General features: G+C 47.0%; 1 protein-coding gene across 1 annotated transcript in view; it reads right to left on the bottom strand.

The window, feature by feature from the left end:
- Positions 1-606: 606 nt before the first annotated feature.
- IGSF9 (immunoglobulin superfamily member 9) overlaps positions 607-18,659 on the bottom strand; it is a 121,248-nt gene continuing 103,195 nt past the window's right edge. The window contains exons 17-21 of the mRNA XM_067472673.1: positions 13,835-13,881; positions 13,208-13,298; positions 9,237-10,592; positions 3,369-3,514; positions 607-1,375 (exon numbers count right to left, since the gene is read on the bottom strand). Of these exons, the coding sequence (XP_067328774.1) occupies positions 1,140-1,375; positions 3,369-3,514; positions 9,237-10,592; positions 13,208-13,298; positions 13,835-13,881 (1,876 nt within the window). The 3' untranslated portion in view covers positions 607-1,139. The remainder of the gene's footprint in view (positions 1,376-3,368; positions 3,515-9,236; positions 10,593-13,207; positions 13,299-13,834; positions 13,882-18,659) is intronic.

Below are 18,659 nucleotides of genomic sequence, written 5' to 3'. Positions count from 1 at the left end.
AAATAATGTAAATATAATAATAATAGAGTAAAATAATAAATAACCTTGACTTGAGTGTAAGCTGAGGGGAGCTTTTTCAGCCTAAAAAAAGGGGCTGAAAAACTAGGCTTATACTCGAGTATATACATTATTATTATTATTATTATTATTATTATTATTATTATTTGGGGGTCCAGTGGCACAGTGGGTTAAAGCACTGAGCGGCTGAGCTTGTTGATCGAAAGGTCGCAGGTTCGATTCCAGGGAGTGGCGTGAGCTTCCGCTGTCAGCCCCAGCTTCTGCCAACCTAGCAGTTCAAAAACATGCAAATGTGAGTAGATCAATAGGTACCGCTCCGGCGGGAAGGTAACGGCGCTCCATGCAGTCATGCCGGCCACATGACCTTGGAGGTGTCTACGGACAACGCTGGCTCTTCAGCTTAGAAATTGAGATGAGCACCACACCCCAGAGTCAGACATGACTGGACTTAATGTCAGGGGACTACCTTTACCTTTACCTATGTAGACTTGCCTTCTGGAACATAGCCATACAGCCCGGAAAACTCACAGCAACCCAGTTCCCATGTTGATAGCATTCCAGTTCACACAAAACCGCACTTAGCAGAACTTCTTCAAATATATATATATATATTTAAAAAAACAGCAAACCCCAGCCCCACACCTTTAAAACAGTAGTTTCCACAAACTTTCTCCCAACATGATTGGATGCCCTAGGGCTCCCATTATCTACCGCCTAATCAGAAAACTTCTCCTAGTGTTTTTGATGCAGTTCATAGAGATTTGTAGACTTGGGAAAGACTCCCAAGGGCCATCCAGACCAACCCTGTTATACAAGAAGACACAATCAAAGCCCTCCCGACAGATGGCCATCCAGCCTTTGCTTTACAATCCCCAAAAAGAAGATAATAGACATACAATAGGGGGGTCTTCCAGCCCACAACCCCCTTCTGCCAGGCAGGAAGGCAAATCAAAGCCCTCCCGACAACGGCCGTGCTTTAAAAGCCTCCACCGCTCTCGGAGGCCGTGAGTTCGCCTGAGGAGCAGCTCTCCACAATAGGACAGCCAAAGTGTCTCTTCTTGACGGCACAGCGACACACAAACGCATGTCTCAATGAGGGGAAAACGTGTCCAAGTGGTGCTTCATAGCAAAGTGGTCTGCTCCAGTCGCTCATCCCTCTGCTTCCTGCCCGAAGCCAGCTTCTGGCGACGTTGTTGCGTGGCTTCCCGGCGCTGGCGGTAGGCCAGAAACTCTTCCCGCAGCGCGGCACAGCGTTCCTCGGGACTCGGCAAGGCCTCCGGCGAATGGGGCCAGTCCAGGGCCCCCGCCGACTGGGAATTGGAGGGTGAGCCATTGCTTTCATTGGTGGTCTTTGAACCTGCAGAGGAAAGAGAGACGTGGTCATAGAATCATAGAATCAAAGAGTTGGTAGAGACCTCATGGGCCATCCAGTCCAACCCCATTCTGCCAAGAAGCAGGAATATTGCATTCAAATCACCCCTGACAGATGGCCATCCAGCCTCTGCTTAAAAGCTTCCAAAGAAGGAGCCTCCACCACACTCCGGGGCAGAGAGTTCCACTGATGAACGGCTCTCACAGTCAGGAAGTTCTTCCTAATGTTTAGATGGAATCTCCTCTCTTGTAGTTTGAAGCCATTGTTCCGCGTCCTAGTCTCCAAGGAAGCAGAAAACAAGCTTGCTCCCTCCTCCCTGTGGCTTCCTCTCACATATTTATACATGGCTATCATATCTCCTCTCAGCCTTCTCTTCTTCAGGCTAAACATGCCCAGTTCCCCAAGCCGCTCCTCATAGGACTTGTTCTCCAGACCCTTGATCATTTGAGTCGCCCTCCTCTGGACACATTCCAGCTTGTCAATATCTCTCTTGAATTGTGGTGCCCAGAATTGGACACAATATTCCAGGTGTGGTCTAACCAAAGCAGAATAGAGGGGTAGCATTACTTCCATAGATCTAGACACTATGCTCCTATTAATGCAGGCCAAAATCCCATTGGCTTTTTTTGCCGCCACATCACATTGTTGGCTCATGTTTAACTTGTTGTCCACGAGGACTCCAAGATCAAGGCATATAAGAAGGTACCGCTGTCTTCAACAACTAGGTGAGTAAAATTAGTCTGCAAGTTTGGGATTTAGGAGATTCAGGTTCCGATCTCACCGTGACCTGCTTCATGGAGTTACTATACAGATTCATAGGGAGAAGGAGTGACCCAAAGCTATATAAATAAAAATGTAATATTCGTTTGTGGGATTGACAGAACTCAAAAACCACTGGACGAATTGGCACCAAATTTGGACACAAGACACGTAACAACCCAATGTATGTCCTTCACTCAAAAAAATGATTTTGTCATTAGGGGATTGTAGTTGCTGGGATTTATAGTTCACCTACAATCACAGAGCATTTGGAACCCCCCCCCCCCCCAACGATGGAATTCAAACTTGGGACACAGTTCTCCCATGACCAACAGAAAAGGAAGCGTTTGGTGGTCAGTGTCCTTTGGTTTTGGAGTTGTAGTTCATCTACATCCAGAGAGCACTGTGGACTCAAACAATGATGGATTTGGACCAAATTCTACAAGAATACTCAATATGTCCAAATGTGAACACTGGTGGAGTTTAGGGAAAATAGTATCTTGACATTTGGGAGTTGTAGTTGCTGGGATTTACTCGAGTATATGCGGTAATTATTTTTGTTGCTACTTCATAACTGTATTTTTGCTACTGTAATGAAAAATATCTGATATGCAGGATGTATTTTCATTCACTGGATCAAATTTGGCACAAATATCTGATACGCCCAAATTTGAATCCTGTTGGGATCGTGGGGGGATTGATTTTGTCATTTGGGAGTTGTAGTTGCTGGGATTTATAGTTCACCTACAATCACAGAGCATTTGGAACCCCACCAACGATGGAATTCAACCAAACTTGGCACACAGTTCTCCCATGACCAACAGAAAATACTGGAAGGGTTTGGTGGGCAGTGTCCTTTGGTTTTGGAGTTGTAGTTCACCTACATCCAGAGATCACTGTAGACTCCAACAATGATGGATCTGGACCAATCTCTATACAAATACTCAATATGCCCAAATGTGAACACTGGTGGAGTTCAGGGAAAATAGAATCTTGACATTTGGGAGTTGTAGTTGCTGGGATTTATAGTTCACTTACAATCAAAGAGCATTCGGAGCACCACCAACCATGGAATTGGACCAAACTTTCCACACAGAACCCCCATAACCAACAGAAAATACTGTTTTCTGATGGCCTTTGGCGACCTCTCTGACACTCCTTGACGACCCCCACAGGGATCCCGACCCCCAGGTTGAGACCCACTGCCATAAATGCTTACTCTGCTTCTCCAACTCATGTGCTTCGATGGTGGAGACTGGCCGCTTGGGGTTTTCATTCCGATACAACTGCAGAGCATTCAGCAGGTCGGACTCAAGGGTGAGTTCTGAGTCCCATTCGTAGCTCTCATCCACGGATGTGTTCTTCCTGAAAACAATCCAAGGGAGAAAGTATCTTATTTTATCCCCATTTCAAAGTACAGGAGTCTACTATATACCATACAGCTGTGGACAAGTCTACATAGGGAGCCCCAAACACAACAACATTGCCAAGACACGAATCAAGGAACATGAAAGGCACTGCAGACTAAGTCAACCTGAGAAGTCAGCCATAGCGGAGCATCTGATGAACCAACCTGGACCCAGCATGCCACACTACACAGAGAAGCCACTGAAATCCACAGGCATGTGGACAATTTCAACAGAAAGGAGGAAACCATGAAAAGGAACACAATCTGGCCAGCAATATTTAAAAAAACTTCTAAAATCAGGACAGTAAATAAAGAGCAACACTAAAAAACAAACAAACAGGGGAATGGGTTGTTGTAGGTTTTTCCGGGCTATATGGCCATGTTCTGGAGGCAATTTTTCTCCTGACGTTTCGCCTACATCTATGGCAAGCATCCTCAGAGGTAGTGAGGATTGTTGGAAGTAGGAAATGGGTTTATATATATGTGGAATGACCAGGGTGAGACAAAGGACCTTTTGTCTGCTGGGGCTAATGTGAATGTTTCAGCTGATCACCTTGATTTGCATTCAATGGCTTGGAAGTGCCCGAGGGGAATCCCTTGTTGAGAGTGATTTTATGTGCCTGTTTGTTTCCCCTCTGTTGTTTTGCTGTTGTAATTTTTGAGTTTTTTAATACTGGTAGCCAGATTTTGTTCATTTTCATGGTTTCTTCCTTTCTGTTGAAGTTGTCCACATGCTTGTGGATTTCAATGGCTTCTCTGTGTAGTCTGACATGGTGGTTGTGAGAGTGGTCCAGAACTTCTGTGTTGGGGAATTCCAGACATTAAGCAATGAGGGCCAGCTAACACCTCCCAACAAAGGATTCCCCCAGACAGGAAGCAGCCAGGCTTTGAAACTGCAGATACAGTATCATAGATTTGAAAGGGACCCTTAAAGAAGGATAATGATATGTTGCATTTCCAGGGTGGGCAAACCAGACACTCTCCACATCAACACTGACAAAGAAACAGCAAGAAATACTAGGTTCTTGTGGGTTTTCTCGGGCTATAGGGCCATGTTTTAGAGGCATTTCTCCTGACGTTTCGCCTGCGTCTATGGCAAGCAAGAAATACTGTTTACCCACAAGCAGAAAGAAATTGCATATATTAGAAACCAACACTTTCTCATTACTTTATTTTCCAGATCACCAGACTGGGCCGCAGCAACGTGTGGCAGGGGACAGCTAGTGTTTTATATGATTTGTATAATGAGGCATTGAATTTTTGCTTAGATGTATCCACATCTAAGTGGATACATCCGCTCTGAGTCCCCTGAGAGGTGAGGAGAGCGGGATAGAAATGAAAGAAATAAATAATAAATAATAATACATCCATCCCCCCCAAAATGGGAAGTTTAGTTTCACAACCCTGTGTATTTTTATGATTTTATGATTAACCTGCTCCTATTTTTATCTCATTATAGTTTTTAACATTTTATCCTGTACATGTGGCTCGCCCACTGTTTACTATGTCTGTGTTTTTTGTTTATTGTAATGCTATTTTTATTGATTTTATTTTTTTTATGTAATTTTGATGATGTTGCTTGTTGTTTATGTTTTGGTTTTATCTTGATGTAATATGTTTGTGACGATGTGTAAGTTTTATTTCTTTGGTTATGTGTAGTTTGGACAGTGGTTTAGGGATGGTAAGTATGGGAGATTATGTTTTGTGGGAGAGGGTGGCTTGGTGTTAGCTGAGTTGCCATAGCAACAGGGGCGGAGCCAACGGCCTCTTCATGAGTGAGGCAGCTGTGTTTAAAAAAGTCAGTCAGTGGCCAGAGAGCTACTGAGAGAACACTGAGTCTCAGGGTGGAGATTCAGGGAATGTAGTTGTAAGCCGGTGAGCTACAGGAAGGGCCTGATTTCTCTAGTGGGAGAAACAGGGAATTAGTCAGTGGCCGGAGAGCTACTGAGAGAACACTGGGTCTCTAGGTTGAGATTCAGGGAATATGTCTGTAGCCAGTGTGCTATAGGGAATTCTGTGAAAATAAGCCTTTTAGCTTAGTTGTTATATTAGGGCAGTTGTCCAGAAGGGTTACATCTGCTTAAAGAAACTTCTTGAAGACAGTGCCTGAGATTACTCATGAAACATTACTATTGTAACCACCAAGATTTGTGCCTCTTTTGAAGAAACAGTTAAACTTATTATACTGCTGTTAAAATAAACTTGTTACTGTTCTCCTCAAGTCTTGCCTGATACAGTTTCTTCTAAGTTGAACAGCCTGCAATAATAAAGTCAGTCAGAAACAGTCCCTTTATAAAATAGTTCCTAGGCTGATATTGATCGTTGCCCGGCTTCCCTCATAGATTAGGTGGCAGTGGGTGTTTTACCACTCGCACCTTCACATTTGGTGGCGGTGGCATTGAAACGGTCTTCTTTACAATTGGTGGCAGCAGTTTAACAACCTCTTCACAATGTTGTTTGGGCTTGGCCCCATGTATGCCGCTCCGCGTCCCCATCGGGGAGATGGTGGCGGGGTATAAATAACGTTTATTATTTATTTATTTTATTTTATTTACTGTATTTATACCCTGTTCTTCTCAACCCCGAAGGGGACTCAGAGCGGCTTAGAGATTATGGCAATATTCAATCCCGCACCATACAACAAATAATAAATACTAGCTTTCCCGGCCACGCGTTGCTGTGGCCCACCTTACCTCCCTCTTTCTCTCCTTCTTTCCCTCCTTCCCTTTTCTTCTTTCCTTCTCTCCTTCCTTCCTTCTCTTCCTCTTTCCTTCTTCCTTTTTTCTTTTCCTTCCCTTTCTCTTTCTTCTTTCTCTGCCTCTTTCCTTTCTTCCTGCCTTCCTTTGGTTTTTGTTTCCATTCTTCCTTTTTTCTGTCCTTCCTTCCCCCCTCTTTCTCTTTCTTTCTCTTCTTTCTTCGCTCCTCTTTCCTTCCTTTTCTTTCCTTATCTCCTTCCTTCTTTCTCTACCCATTTCTTTCCATCCCTCTTCATTTCCTCTTTCTCTCTTTTCTTCCTTCTCTACCTCTTTCCTTCACTCTTTGCTTCCATGTTTCCTTCTCTGTTTCCTTCCTTCCTTTGATGTTTTTCCTCTTCCTTGATTGGGCCCGCCGTGGGGAAGGAAGGGGGGGTGGGAGGAGGGAAGGATTGAGTGAGGGAGGGAAGGAGTGGGGGGCGAAGGAAGGGGGCGTGTCTTACCGGAGGGGGGGGGGGGGTGGGAGGAGGAGGATTGAGTGAGGGAGGGAAGGGTGGGGGGCGAAGGAAGGGGGCGTGTCACGTGGGCGAGGTAAGATGAAGGAGGGGGAGGAAGGATGGTTTTGAGGGCGGGAAGGGGTGCGGCGGGGCTTGGAGTGGGCGGGGCTTCCTTGGAGGCGGCGTGTTGTGGCGTGATCGTGTGGGGTGGGCAGGGGGAGGGAGGGGCCGTGGTTTGGGGTGATCGCGCGGGGCAGGGCGACGGAGGATGGGGGCGTGGCTTCACGGAGAGAGCGTTGGCCGACAGGCCATGTGCGCGCGCCAGGGAACTTGCGGCTGGGTGCCATTGCGCATGCTCAGTTGTTTTGTCGTTTTGTGAGTGTGTTGTTGTGTTGTTTTTAATTTTGATTCAATATGTTTTACCTTGTGGGTTGAGGTATGTGCATGGGAATTTTGGTTAGTTTTCGTTGGGGTTTTTTTTAGTTTTGCTGTCCCGTTGGATGCCCCTTACAGATTTATAGATATAGATAACTTATTATTATTATTGAAGTCTGAAAGCATACTCCTCTACTGAAGTCCAAACAGCGACCTGCATCCACCTCCACTGAGGTCTGGTGCAAACTGAACACAAAATGGAGTCCTGTGCCTGAAGCCCCTCCCACACCAAAGAGGTACAATCAAACTGGCAAACCAAAATGGGCATACAATATCCAAATTTGACAACATGCACAATCGAGGACCTTCTTCTAGCAACACCAGAGGCACTCCAAGTGGCCAGATACTGGTCAAAGGATATTTAATCAACTACCAAGCTTGTAAACTTTGTGTTATGTTGTTCATTTTATTGCAATTTGTATTGTTATATTGTAATTCTTGTTCGGGTTTGGCCCCATGTAAGCCGGTCGAAGTCACCATTGGGGAGATGGTGGCGGGATACAAATAAATATGATGATGATGATTATGTTTGTCTGTCTGTTTGTTTGTTAAAAATGCAATGCAAATGTCTGGTCTGCCCCTGACACGATAAATAAATAAACACTGACAGTAAATAAAAAGCAAGATTCAAAAAACAGGGGAGCTCCAGACAGGAAACAATCAGGGCCAGCTAACACCTAGAATCACAGAATCATAGAATCAAAGAGTTGGAAGAGACCTCATGGGCCATCCAGTCCAACCCCATTCTGCCAAGAAGCAGGAATATTGCATTCAAATCACCCCTGACAGATGGCCATCCAGCCCCTGTTTAAAAGCTTCCAAAGAGGGAGCCTCCACCACACTCCGGGACAGAGAGTTCCACTGCTGAACGGCTCTCACAGTCAGGAAGTTCTTCCTCATGTTCAGATGGAATCTCCTCTCTTGTAGTTTGAAGCCATTGTTCCGCATCCTAGTCTCCAGGGAAGCAGAAAACAAGCTTGCTCCCTCCTCCCTGTGGCTTCCTCTCACATATTTATACATGGTTATCATATCCCCTCTCAGGGGGATATAAGCAGCTGGGCTTTGAAGCTGCAATGCTATTCAATGCTAATGCTAAGGAACCAGGCTGTGGCGCAGCTAGTTGGTAGCCAACTGCATTAAATCACTACTGACCAAGAGGTCATAAGTTTGAAGCCAGCCCAGGTCAGAGTAAGCTCCTGACCATTAATAATTATTTTATTTATTATTTATTACAGTCACTTATACCCCGCCCTTCTCACCCCGGAGGGGACTCAGGGCGGCTTACATAAGCAAGGCACAATCCGATGCCCGCATTACATGACAGCAAAACAAAAAACAAAACAAAAAAGACAACAAAACACAACATCAGTTAACAACAGCAATTATAGCAATGATGACAATTAACATAAGCAATAATTATTATCGGCAAAACAACCATAAAACCCGTAAAAGCAATTAAAACAATAAAAGCAATACAAACCTCATTGCTGGTCAGCATTTAACAGACTCATATTTTAGGTTCTACTTTCCACACATTGTCGGTCCTATCCATCTGGTTTCCATATCTAATTGTCAGGATGCCCAAAGGCCTGGTCCCATAGCCACGTCTTTACCTTCCTCCTGAAGGCAAGGAGGGATGTTGATGCCCTGATTTCCCCCGGGAGAGAGTTCTACAGGTGGGGGGCCACCACTGAGAAGGCCCTGCTCCTCGTCCCCACCAGCCTCACTTGTGATAGCGGTGGGGTCGAGAGCAGGGCCTCCCCAGATGATCTAGCTTGCTGTTGACCTATGCAGCCCTAAAGACAGCTGCATCTCTCAAGTAGGAAATTTAGGTACAGGTTTATGTGAGGAGGCTAATTTAAGTAATTTACAACACCATAAAACCTTCCATCAGTGTGCAGAAGAATGAGGAAGTATTCCATCAAGGACTCGATGTCACAAGTGGACAGTGAAGTGGCAGCTCCCCCTGTGGCCGGAATCAAGCATACCCTCACGAAGCTGGAAAACCTGGAATGTTAAATTGGAAGGCTGCTGTTTCCAACACTCTGTCTCACCTTTTATTGTTGGCAACAATGGATGGTTCTCTTTTGGGCCTGCACTCGTCTCCTGTGGAGCTGTTGTGCCAATGGCTCGTTTCCGCCAAGGGCGAACTGAGGTAGCTGCTGGCCAAGGAGGGAGCCAGCGAAGAGGGGCGCAGGAAGGAGGCGCTGCCACGGCCACTGCTTTGGCTGGTCAAGCTCCCCCTCGGCAATGTCTCGGGGGGCAACCGGCGCCTCTCGGCGGGCAACGGCTCTCGGGGTGGCTCTGCCGAGCGGAGCCAGTTGTGGTCCGAGGAATTGGCTGCGTACAACATCTCTGTCGGGGTGCCGTCAGCAAGGGAATGGGTGGGTGAGCGTACCTGGAACGGAGGCCCTGGCTCCTTGGGCGAACTGATATAACTCAGGCGAACAGAGGAACCAGGTAAAGATGCTTTAGCCGGACCTGCGTCGGCGTTGGGGAGCTTGAGGAAGGATTTCGGAGCAGAGTCTAAATCGACTTGCATGTCCATGTAGGCTGGACAAGGCGTTTGGTCCTCGTCTCGCAATAGAGCGGATTCAGTGCCGCCCAAAACCTCATGGAAGTCTGCCTCTGAATGTTGCTCCTCATCCTCTTCTTCTTCCTCTTCTTCTTCTTCACTTTCTTCATCCTCTTCCTCCACTGGCCAATCGCCATCCACGTTCATCTCCTTGAAGATGGGTAGACTCAAGTACTGGAGGATACCACTTTGGGACGAGGTATTTATTTGGACTTGACTATTTTGAGGTCGGCAATAAGGTTTTGGAGAGGAGAAAGAGGATGCCGACGTCGCCAAGCGCTCTTCGGAGACCCGGGCCTCTTGGTCGGCAGACAAGCACACAACGGGACTCATGTTGACAATACACAACGGCTCCGCGTCCTCCGTCGGGCTGCTGCTGCTGTAGTCAAAGTAGTGTCCCTGCCGGTAGCCTGAAGCCTTGGCTTCGCAATGGGCCCGGCTCAAGTTCTTGGGCCGAAGGTGAATCCCTTTTTGCCAGACGGCTTCCTTGGATCTAAGGGGAGAGAAGGTCTGCAGGTAAGGCTCCAACTGGCATGGACTGTCCTTTGAAGACGTGGAATACCGTTCCCTCATGGCTCCCAATTCTTCCTCGCTCTGCACCACGAAACGTCCATCCGGGCCGCGGCAGATGCGCTCCAAGGCCGGTGGCTCTCCGACATGGCTCTCATAGAGAGCATATTTGGTGCTATTCCCTGTGTTGCAGCTGGCAAAGTTGAGGCTTAGGTTGGCGTCCGTTTCTTCCCCCCAGAGCAGGCTGCGGTGAAGGCTCTGGTACGGAGAGATCTGCAATTTCAGCTTCACAATGCTGTCTGGGCTAGCAGTGCCTGTAGAGTTTCTATTGAGGGGGGGAAACCCAAATAAATAAAGTCAGGCTCACCAACTTTACACAGATCATACAAGTCTACGTACACTTTTTCTTTGCTGTGTCAGGAGCGACTTGAGAAACTGCAAGTTGCTTCTGGTGTGAGAGAATTGGCCGTCTGCAAGGACGTTGCCCAGGGGACGCCTGGATGATTTGATGTTTTTATCATCCTTGAGGGAGGCTTCTCTCATGTCCCCGCATGAGGAGCTGGAGCTGATAGAGGGAGCTCATCCGCCTCTCCCTGGATTCGAACCTGCAACCTGTTGGTCTTCAGTCCTGCTGGCACAGGTGTTTAACCCACTGTGCTACTGGGGACTCATAAATATGATACACTGATAAACATAATATGATACACTGATGGGCCTGTTACTCTTTCTTGCCTTGGTTTCACCCCCACAATGTTTGTTTGTTGTGCTGAAGCTACTTTGCCTCAATATAAGATTAAATCCAGGCCGGGCTTTAGCACAGCTGGTTAATCACCAGCAGCAATAAGATACCAATTGAAAGGTTGAGGTGAGCATTCAACCTTCAGCCCAGCTCACTGTCCACCTAAGCAGTTCACAAACAGCTGTGAGCAGAAAAATTAGGCACCATTTAAGCGGGGAGGTGGCGCAGTGGGTTAAACCCTTGTGCCAGCAGGACTGAAGACCAACAGGTTGCAGGTGTGAATCCGGGGAGAGCATGGATGAGCTTTCTCTATCAGCTCCAGCTCCCCATGCAGGGACATGAGAGAAGCCTCCCACAAGGATGGTAAAACATCAAAACATCTGGACATCCCCTGGGCAACGCCAATTCTCCTACACTAGAAGCAACTTGCAGTTTCTCAAGTCACTACTGACATGGAAAAAAATCCACATTATCTGCTTTGAACTGGATTACATGAGTCTATACTGCCATATAATCCAGTTCAAAGCAGATCATTGATTTTTATGGCAGAATAGATCCAGCCTAACAGCGGGGAGGTATTTTATGGCACCATAAAATGGAAGTACCAAAAAATGCCGGCGACCAAAGAAAGAAGGAAGTCTGTGATCAAGGGCTCTTCGTCCTAGAGGATGCAGCACCCCCCCCCCAATAATATCATATTGGATTCAAATAAATAAATAAATAAATAAATCCAGAGGGGAGCAGAAGACACTTCCATCTTGTCTTTACTAATAATATAATATAGTATATTGTATATCTTCTGCCAACCTAGCAGTTCGAAACATGCAAATGTGAGTAGATCAATAGGTACCGCTCCAGCGGGAAGGTAACGGCGCTCCATGCAGTCATGCCGGCCACATGACCTTGGAGGTGTCTACGGACAATGCTGGCTCTTCGGCTTAGAAATAGAGATGAGCACCACACCCCAGAGTCAGACATGACTGGACTTAATGTCAGGGGACTACCTTTACCTTTACCTATATTGTATATACATATAATATTTATGATATTATAATGTAATACAATATAATACTAGTAATAATAATACAATATTATAATTATAATTATATATTCACATTACATGTAATATTACTAATAATATTACAATATAATGGTATAGTGCAATATAGTAATATACAATACTGATATTATACCATGCTAATAATATAATGTATGAAAATATATATTGTAAGCCGCTCTGAGTCCCCTTCGGGGTGAGAAGGGCGGCATATAAATGCTGTAAATAAATAAATAAATATGAATGCTCACCCTATTGTAAGTATATGTCCCTGCATATGGAAACCTACCTATCCGAACGTATCTCGGCCTATCAGCCCACCAGGACCCTAAGATCTTCTGGGGAGGCCTTGCTCTCTATCCCGCCTGCTTCACAGGTGCGGCTGGCGGGGACGAGAGACAGGGCCTTTTCTGTGGTGGCCCCTCGGCTCTGGAACGCCCTTCCCATGGAGGTAAGATCAGCCTCCTCGCTGATGGTATTCCGAAGAAGACTAAAAACTTGGATGTTCAAGCAGGCATTTGGCTAATTCGGTACAATGAATGTGTTGATTACGGATTGGTAATATGGATGATGCAATTGGACCACGATTTTAGTTAGGAGATGTATTGGATTGTGATTTCGTGTAATATTGTGTATTATGTTTTTTATGGTTTTAATTGTATACTGTGCACTGTATATTTGTTGTAAACCGCGTTGAGTCGCCAATTAGGCTGAGAAACGGCGGTATACAAGGACAGTAAATAAATAAATAAATAAATAAAATGACCACTCAAGGATCCTACTGTTTCCATCCCCTTTTGCTATCTATGCAATTTAGGTCCACATCCCGAATAGTTCCCTAGTTCTCTTTTCCACTTTCTGGATAAGGAAATGGCAAGGCTGCATAGGAATGACGTGGACCTTGCAACCAATATCAATATGGTTAAAATCGGGCCATAAGTTTTGGGAAAACATGATCACAGTCTTCGGTCTGGCTCAACCTTCTTCCACAACGGCACGGAGAGGGAAGGAGACACATCACCTTATTTCTCATGCCTGCCCTCCTTCGTAGCCTGTGAAAAGAAGTTTGGGCGGAAGCCACAAAGCAAAAGGGCAGCTGGCGTGAAGAGAGGAAAGGAGGCGTCATGCAATGGCCGTGACTTACTGTGAAGGCAGAAGCTTCTTGTTGGGGGGGAAGACGATGGATGCATCTGGAAGGTCATGAGAACACATTGGGAAAATCATATGGAGAGCAACTCAAGAAAAACACAATGAAAGCGGAGAGATGGCTGCCAGGCTGTAACCCACAAACAGACGCACATATAGACGTGCACAAAGACGCATGCTCAACAGCTTCAGCAATATTGCCCCTTTCCCCATCCAATGTTTGCTCTGGTTCCAAGGAGGCTCCTGTCCGACCATTGCCCCAGGCCTGCCGTAGGCTTTACCCAAAAGGGAAGCCCATCGCTGGGAAAGGGCTGCCTCTTGTCTCACCAAACCAATTGCACCCCTGCACACTTGAGCAATAGCCCCAAACCTATCAAGATAATATTTGAGTGGGAGTTGTCTTTAGGGACCTATGCAACACTGGAAACCTCAGAAGGCTGGGTTCTGCACTGAACAGACAATCCCATTGCAAGGCACTGTGTGGCTTTAACTCCGCGCCCCAGAGCCCTTTCTTTACAGGAAAACTGAAAAGAAAGGCATTGCACTGAGCCACTGGAAAAAAAAACTCTTTGGGATGACAGTTCCTACAGTCCTCCAGCTGGAATGATCCCTTCCTTCTCCTTACCTTTCCTTTCCTTCTTCTCCTCCTTCCTTTCTTCCCTCCCTCCCTTCCTTGAATCATAGAATTGGAAGAAGCCACAAGGGTCATCCAGTCCAACTCCCTTCTTTCTTTCTCTCTCTCTTCCTTTATCCCTCTTTCCTTCCTTTCTCTCCTTCCTTCTTCTCTCTCCTTCCTTCCTTCGTCTCTCTCCTTCCTTCCTTCCATCCCAGAATCATAAAATTGAGAGGCCCCGAGAGGAAGGAAGGAAGGAAGGAAGGAAGGTATTTGAGTTCCCCCCCTTTCCTTCCTTCATTTCTTTTACTCTCTCTCCTTCCTTTCCTCCTCCCCCCCCCCCGCTCTCTTTCTTTCCTTCCTCCCTTCCTTCCTTTTACTCTCTCTCTCCTTCCTTCCTTTCCTCCCCCTCTCTCTTTCCTTCCTTCCTTCCTTCCTTCCTTCCTTCTTTCCTTTCTCTTTCTCTTTCTCCTTCCATCCTAGAATCATAAAATTGAGAGGCCCCCAGAGCCATCCACTCAAACTCCTCACTCCCTCCCTTTCACTCTCCTTCCTTCCCTCCCTCCCTCCCTCCTCCCCCTCTCTCCTTCCTTCCTTCCTTCCTTCCTTCCTTCCCTCCTCCCCCCCCTCTCCTTCCTTCTTTCCTTCCTTTCTCTCTCTCTCTATCCTTCCATCCTGGAATCATAAAAGCCATACACTCAAACTCCTCCCTCCCTTTCACTCTCCTTCCTTCCTGCCTTCCTTCCTTTCCTAATCCCCCTCTCTCTCCTTCCTTCCTTCCTTTTACTCTCTCTCCTTCCTTTCCTCCTCCCCTCTCTCTCTTTCTTTCCTTCCTCCCCTTCCTCCCTTTTACTCTCTCTCTCTCCTTCCTTCCTTCCTTCCTTTCCTCCTCCCCCTCTCTCTCTTTCTGTCCCTCCTTCCTTCCTTCCTTCCTTCCTTCCTTCCTTCCTTTCTTTCTTTCTTTCTTTCTTTCTGTTTCTCCTTCCATCCTAGAATCATAAAATTGAGAGGCCCCAAGAGCCATCCACTCAAACTCCTCCCTCCCTCTTTCCCTCCCTCCTCCCCCCCTCTCCTTCCTTCCTTCCTTCCTTCCTTCCTTCCTTCCTTCCTTCCTTCCTTCCTTCCTCTCACTCTCTATCCTTCCATCCTGGAATCATAAAAGCCATACACTCAAACTCCTCCCTCCCTTTCACTCTCCTTCCTTCCTGCCTTCCTTCCTTTCCTAATCCCCCTCTCTCTCCTTCCTTCCTTCCTTTTACTCTCTCTCCTTCCTTTCCTCCTCCCCTCTCTCTCTTCTTTCCTTCCTCCCCTTCCTCCCTTTTACTCTCTCTCTCTCCTTCCTTCCTTCCTTCCTTTCCTCCTCCCCCTCTCTCTCTTTCTGTCCCTCCTTCCTTCCTTCCTTCCTTCCTTCCTTCCTTTCTTTCTTTCTTTCTTTCTTTCTGTTTCTCCTTCCATCCTAGAATCATAAAATTGAGAGGCCCCAAGAGCCATCCACTCAAACTCCTCCCTCCCTCTTTCCCTCCCTCCTCCCCCCCTCTCCTTCCTTCCTTCCTTCCTTCCTTCCTTCCTTCCTTCCTTCCTTCCTCTCACTCTCTATCCTTCCATCCTGGAATCATAAAAGCCATACACTCAAACTCCTCCCTCCCTTTCACTCTCCTTCCTTCCTGCCTTCCTTCCTTTCCTAATCCCCCTCTCTCTCCTTCCTTCCTTCCTTTTACTCTCTCTCCTTCCTTTCCTCCTCCCCTCTCTCTCTTCTTTCCTTCCTCCCCTTCCTCCCTTTTACTCTCTCTCTCTCCTTCCTTCCTTCCTTCCTTTCCTCCTCCCCCCCTCTCTCTTTCTGTCCTTCCTTCCTTCCTTCCTTCCTTCCTTCCTTTCTTTCTTTCTTTCTTTCTTTCTTTCTGTTTCTCCTTCCATCCTAGAATCATAAAATTGAGAGGCCCCAAGAGCCATCCACTCAAACTCCTCCCTCCCTCTTTCCCTCCCTCCTCCCCCCCTCTCCTTCCTTCCTTCCTTCCTTCCTTCCTTCCTTCCTTCCTTCCTTCCTCTCACTCTCTATCCTTCCATCCTGGAATCATAAAAGCCATACACTCAAACTCCTCCCTCCCTTTCACTCTCCTTCCTTCCTGCCTTCCTTCCTTTCCTAATCCCCCTCTCTCTCCTTCCTTCCTTCCTTTTACTCTCTCTCCTTCCTTTCCTCCTCCCCTCTCTCTCTTTCTTTCCTTCCTCCCCTTCCTCCCTTTTACTCTCTCTCTCTCCTTCCTTCCTTCCTTCCTTTCCTCCTCCCCCTCTCTCTCTTTCTGTCCCTCCTTCCTTCCTTCCTTCCTTCCTTTCTTTCTTTCTTTCTTTCTTTCTGTTTCTCCTTCCATCCTAGAATCATAAAATTGAGAGGCCCCAAGAGCCATCCACTCAAACTCCTCCCTCCCTCTTCTCCCTCCCTCCTCCCCCCCTCTCCTTCCTTCCTTCCTTCCTTCCTTCCTTCCTTCCTTCCTTCCTTCCTTCCTCTCACTCTCTATCCTTACATCCTGGAATCATAAAAGCCATACACTCAAACTCCTCCCTCCCTTTCACTCTCCTTCCTTCCTGCCTTCCTTCCTTTCCTAATCCCCCTCTCTCTCCTTCCTTCCTTCCTTTTACTCTCTCTCCTTCCTTTCCTCCTCCCCTCTCTCTCTTTCTTTCCTTCCTCCCCTTCCTCCCTTTTACTCTCTCTCTCTCCTTCCTTCCTTCCTTCCTTTCCTCCTCCCCCCCTCTCTCTTTCTGTCCTTCCTTCCTTCCTTTCTTTCTTTCTTTCTTTCTTTTCTTTCTTTCTTTTCTTTCTTTCTGTTTCTCCTTCCATCCTAGAATCATAAAATTGAGAGGCCCCAAGAGCCATCCACTCAAACTCCTCTCTCCCTCTTTCCCTCCCTCCTCCCCCCCTCTCCTTCCTTCCTTCCTTCCTTCCTTCCTTCCTTCCTTCTTTCCTTCCTTTCTCTCTCTCTCTATCCTTCCATCCTGGAATCATAAAAGCCATACACTCAAACTCCTCCCTCCCTTTCACTCTCCTTCCTTCCTGCCTTCCTTCCTTTCCTAATCCCCCTCTCTCTCCTTCCTTCCTTCCTTTTACTCTCTCTCCTTCCTTTCCTCCTCCCCTCTCTCTCTTTCTTTCCTTCCTCCCCTTCCTCCCTTTTACTCTCTCTCTCTCCTTCCTTCCTTCCTTCCTTTCCTCCTCCCCCTCTCTCTCTTTCTGTCCCTCCTTCCTTCCTTCCTTCCTTCCTTCCTTTCTTTCTTTCTTTCTTTCTTTCTGTTTCTCCTTCCATCCTAGAATCATAAAATTGAGAGGCCCCAAGAGCCATCCACTCAAACTCCTCCCTCCCTCTTTCCCTCCCTCCTCCCCCCCTCTCCTTCCTTCCTTCCTTCCTTCCTTCCTTCCTTCCTTCCTTCCTCTCACTCTCTATCCTTACATCCTGGAATCATAAAAGCCATACACTCAAACTCCTCCCTCCCTTTCACTCTCCTTCCTTCCTGCCTTCCTTCCTTTCCTAATCCCCCTCTCTCTCCTTCCTTCCTTCCTTTTACTCTCTCTCCTTCCTTTCCTCCTCCCCTCTCTCTCTTTCTTTCCTTCCTCCCCTTCCTCCCTTTTACTCTCTCTCTCTCCTTCCTTCCTTCCTTCCTTTCCTCCTCCCCCCCTCTCTCTTTCTGTCCTTCCTTCCTTCCTTCCTTCCTTTCTTTCTTTCTTTCTTTCTTTCTTTCTGTTTCTCCTTCCATCCTAGAATCATAAAATTGAGAGGCCCCAAGAGCCATCCACTCAAACTCCTCCCTCCCTCTTTCCCTCCCTCCTCCCCCCCTCTCCTTCCTTCCTTCCTTCCTTCCTTCCTTCCTTCTTTCCTTCCTTTCTCTCTCTCTCTATCCTTCCATCCTGGAATCATAAAAGCCATACACTCAAACTCCTCCCTCCCTTTCACTCTCCTTCCTTCCTGCCTTCCTTCCTTTCCTAATCCCCCTCTCTCTCCTTCCTTCCTTCCTTTTACTCTCTCTCCTTCCTTTCCTCCTCCCCTCTCTCTCTTTCTTTCCTTCCTCCCCTTCCTCCCTTTTACTCTCTCTCTCTCCTTCCTTCCTTCCTTCCTTCCTTTCCTCCTCCCCCTCTCTCTCTTTCTGTCCCTCCTTCCTTCCTTCCTTCCTTCCTTCCTTTCTTTCTTTCTTTCTTTCTTTCTTTCTGTTTCTCCTTCCATCCTAGAATCATAAAATTGAGAGGCCCCAAGAGCCATCCACTCAAACTCCTCCCTCCCTCTTTCCCTCCCTCCTCCCCCCCTCTCCTTCCTTCCTTCCTTCCTTCCTTCCTTCCTTCCTTCCTCTCACTCTCTATCCTTACATCCTGGAATCATAAAAGCCATACACTCAAACTCCTCCCTCCCTTTCACTCTCCTTCCTTCCTGCCTTCCTTCCTTTCCTAATCCCCCTCTCTCTCCTTCCTTCCTTCCTTTTACTCTCTCTCCTTCCTTTCCTCCTCCCCTCTCTCTCTTTCTTTCCTTCCTCCCCTTCCTCCCTTTTACTCTCTCTCTCTCCTTCCTTCCTTCCTTCCTTTCCTCCTCCCCCCCTCTCTCTTTCTGTCCTTCCTTCCTTCCTTCCTTCCTTCCTTTCTTTCTTTCTTTCTTTCTTTCTTTCTGTTTCTCCTTCCATCCTAGAATCATAAAATTGAGAGGCCCCAAGAGCCATCCACTCAAACTCCTCCCTCCCTCTTTCCCTCCCTCCTCCCCCCCTCTCCTTCCTTCCTTCCTTCCTTCCTTCCTTCCTTCCTTCCTTCCTTCCTTCCTTCCTTCCTCACTCTCTATCCTTCCATCCTGGAATCATAAAAGCCATACAA

This window comes from Anolis sagrei, chromosome 12 (assembly GCF_037176765.1).
Source record: "Anolis sagrei isolate rAnoSag1 chromosome 12, rAnoSag1.mat, whole genome shotgun sequence".
NCBI lineage: Eukaryota > Metazoa > Chordata > Lepidosauria > Squamata > Dactyloidae > Anolis > Anolis sagrei.
This window is presented reverse-complemented; position numbering and strand designations above follow the sequence as displayed.